At 41.2% G+C, this 3,792-nt stretch overlaps 1 protein-coding gene across 1 annotated transcript in view; it reads right to left on the bottom strand.

Annotated features, from left to right (window-relative positions):
* Nucleotides 1-3,135, bottom strand: part of LOC308092063 (uncharacterized protein) — a 6,206-nt gene extending 3,071 nt beyond the window's left edge. The window contains exons 1-3 of the mRNA XM_080437857.1: nucleotides 2,748-3,135; nucleotides 1,977-2,050; nucleotides 807-989 (exon numbers count right to left, since the gene is read on the bottom strand). Coding sequence (XP_080293983.1) covers nucleotides 807-989; nucleotides 1,977-2,050; nucleotides 2,748-2,993 — 503 coding nt within the window. The 5' untranslated portion in view covers nucleotides 2,994-3,135. The remainder of the gene's footprint in view (nucleotides 1-806; nucleotides 990-1,976; nucleotides 2,051-2,747) is intronic.
* Between the last annotated feature and the right edge of the window lie 657 nt (nucleotides 3,136-3,792).

Here is a 3,792-nt window from a genome sequence, read left to right as displayed (position 1 = left end):
GTTTATGCTTCACTTAAGAAAATTGATCAATAAAGGCAAAAAGTCAAAAATAGTTGGTATAGTTAGGGAACCCTATGTGGACAACTACTTCCCTTTGTGGATCCACCATGTGACTTTTTACCTTTTTAATTTGAAAAGACCCCCAGTTTGGTATGCATTGGTGCCAGGGACCCAAAGTTACAGACCCATAAGGGTCCATTTGGTTCCCAACTATGACTATCAATCATATAGCTGGCAGGGAGGAGACCCACTGGAACAACCCCCACCAAGGAACCCCACATTCAGTGGTGGAAAAAGTACTCAAATTCTTTACTTAAGTAAAAGTATCAATACTGCAATACAGAAATACTCTGTTACAAGTACAGAGTCTAGAATAAAACAATGACTTGAGTAAAAGTACAAAAGTATCAAAGGCATCAAAATGGACTTAAAGTACCAAAAGTAAAAGTACTAAAATGTTTGAAAATAGCAGATCTACAAGCTCACAACGCGTCGCATCGCGACACGTTGTGAGCTTGTAGATCGGCTATTTTCAAATAGCCTAGGTATAAAATAGGACTAAAGTGGTTTCATAATGTCATAACTTATATCTGAAAAGTAACTAGTAACTAAAGTTTTACAAGAGTAAAAGTACAATATTTGCCTCTGAGATGTAGGGGAGTAGAAGTAAAAAGTTTTGGAAATTAGAAATACTCAAGTAAAGTACAAATACCTCAAAATGATACTTAAGTACAGTACTTCAGTAAATGTACATAGTTACTTTACACCACTGGGAACCCCACACACTGAGAACCAAGTTGAGTCACCGTAAACAGATGGCGAGCCGCTCGGACGGGTCGATGGCTTCGCGCCAGCACGTGTCTCGTCTGTAGATGTCCGCCGAGATCTTGTCCAGCAGCAGGTCAAACTGCCGCACGCTGAGCGCGAAGTCGGCCATGAAGCGATCCTCATCCTGACGCAGCTCCCGTTGATACTCCCCCAGGTGCTTCCTGGGAAGGGGTGTATAAGCAACACTTAACCCACTGAGAAATCTTCTAAATACCTAACGGTTTTCTGAAAAAAACTTACGTTGACACAGTGGTGTGTTCAAAACCTTTTCATGTGAAGGACCCCCAAAATTATATGTATTTGGCCGCAGACCCCCCCCCCCATCTCAAAATATTTTGTTCCAGGTACCCCGAGAAGCAAAGATTTGAGTTAAAAAAGATCTACAAGCTCATAGCGTGGCACTCGGTGCCGCCGCGCTATGAGCTTGTAGATCTGCTATTTTTGAATAGCCAAATAAATCTAAAATGACACCGATGCGTTCCAGGCAGGGCCGGCCGCTGCCATAAGCAACATAAGCGGTCGCTTAGGACCACAACCACTTTTTTTTAACTTTCATATTGTAATTATGTCATGTATCTCCTATCCAAAAACTAGCGTTATTATTTTAGTATGCAATAAAAAATTACATAATGATTTTATAATGGGGGTGTTTGGGGGGGGGGGGGGGGGGGCACCAAAAAATCTTGCTTAGGGCCACGAATATCCTAGGGCCGGCCCTGGTTCCAGGTCTTAATGGGTTAAGGGCCTACACACTGAGCAGCACTATAACTATACAAATAGAGTTTTAAAAACCGTTCTAAGTCAAGTGGAGGAGAGAGTGCACACCAACTATTACAACAAATACAATGGAGAACGATATAGTTATAGTGCTGTGTGTGAATGGCCCTTTAAATCAAACTAAATCAATGTAGTATATATATATTTTAAGAATCTAAGAAATATGTCTGCATGTCTGGTATAGTACAAGCAATATCTTGGTCTAGAATCAATCGAAAGAAACGGAGGCAAAGAGGGAGTGGGGAGATTAATAGACACGTACGTTCTTAAGATAATAGATTAACAATCGTTCCTCAATTTTACCATTAATAAAAAATAAAATCAATAGAATAACTGCGATGAAAACAGTGGATAAGTTGCAGCCCTGCTACCTGGTTCTGAGGAACGGTTGCACCCACAGCCTCTTCTTCTGCTTCGGGTTCATCTGGACATCAACCTTCTCCACCTTTGATTGATTGATTGAACACTTTATTAGTCAGAAATGTAAACAGCACGTGGTACAGTAAGACATTTAGGCTAAAAGGATAACACCCCAAAAAAAAGTCCTGGGGACTTGTTTCCATTGTGGTCCTATATGTGTGTGTGTGTGTGTGTGTGTGTGTGTGTGTGTGTGGTATAGCCATGGTTCACATGACGCTCGTCTGTCACGAGCGTCATGGCTGTTCCTGGTTTTTGAAAATGTCACATTTACAACCAGTACATCTACATAAACGCTCAGATTTCAAATATAAAGTGCTGACCCCACGGCCACGGATGTAACAAGTTAAAGCGCCGGGTCTCTAAGTACCCGTATCTTTCGTATTATTCAATAAAAAGCATTTTAATCTGATCGGCAGACGTTATTATTATTATTTTGTTATGTATCAGAGTGCAATACACCTTCCAACCGATAGGGGCGCGTAGTTGAAAGCTTATGGAGAAAATTCGGAGAAAATGGCCGTCGATCGGATTAAAATGCTTTTTTATTGATCAATACGGAAGATACGGGTACTTAGACGCGGGCGCTTTAACTTGTTACATCGGTGGCTTTGGGGTCAGCACTTTATACCTGATATCTGAACGTTTATGTAGATGTACTGGTTGTAAATGTAAAATGCTCAAAGACCAGGAACAAGTAGCGCCATGACTGTGAGTGGTCCTACCTTCTGGTCTTCTTCTCCTTCTTGTTCTGCTTCTTCTGGTTGTTCTCCTGGTTCTTGTTGTTGTTCTGGTTGTTGTTTTATAGGACGAGGTCTTCTAGGAGTAGTTGAGGGAGAATAAGGAGCAGGAGGAGGAGGAGGAGGGTTGTAGTTGGGCACAACACGTGTGCTCCTCCTCAGTCTCCGTCTCCTCCTCCTCACCAACAACAACAGCGCCAGTATCTTCCTCTGCTCTAAAGAAACAAACATTCTGTTTCCTTGTGATATTATTATTATATTATAACCACAACTATTGTGTAGTGTAGAAACAAGAGGCTGGCAGCTGAAAGCTAGCGAGGCTAATGTTCAAACAACAACCATCCTTCCTGACTAGACTACAGCACGAACACGAACCCCACACACAAACGAACTACAAACATGGGGATGTAAATAAACTACAAACCGGAAAGGTGGATTTCCGTGTGCGTCACAGCTCCTACTTCTTCTTCCTCTTCTTTTACAGAGCGAAGAGTTCAACACAGAGTGCAGGGCGACACCTGCTGGTCAGTGTCAGTATAGTTTTTGGCCATTCCAGTGTTAATTCTGTTGACTAAGACTAAACAATTCCAGATGACTAAAATAGGACTAAAACTAAATGGTGTGTTATTCAAAAGAATAAATCAGAATTTGCTGTCAAAATTAACACCGTTCCATTCACACTGTCCACAACTGAGCAGTGGTGGAAGTACTCCAATGTTTTACTTAGGTAAAAGTATCAATACCACAGTGTAAAAAATGTCTGTTACAAGTAAAGGTTTGGTATTCAAAATTGTCTTAAAAAGTACAAAAGTATTGGCGTCAAAATGTACTTGTACCAAAAGTAAAAGCACTCAGAAAAAAAAAAGCACGCAGAGTGTCCCATTTCACTTTCAAGTTTTCAAAATGCAAAATAGCAGATCTACAAGCTCACACTGCTTCGCAATGAGACGCGTTGTGAGCTTGTAGATCGGTTATTTTAAAATAGCACATCGTTGCTGTCCGGCAGGAACCAGCTAACTCAATTTTTCCG

Source organism: Gymnoscopelus braueri (assembly GCF_963280865.1).
Source record: "Gymnoscopelus braueri genome assembly, chromosome: 9".
Lineage (NCBI taxonomy): Eukaryota > Metazoa > Chordata > Actinopteri > Myctophiformes > Myctophidae > Gymnoscopelus > Gymnoscopelus braueri.
Note: the sequence above shows the minus strand (reverse complement) of the source record. Positions and strands in the feature narration are given on the sequence as shown.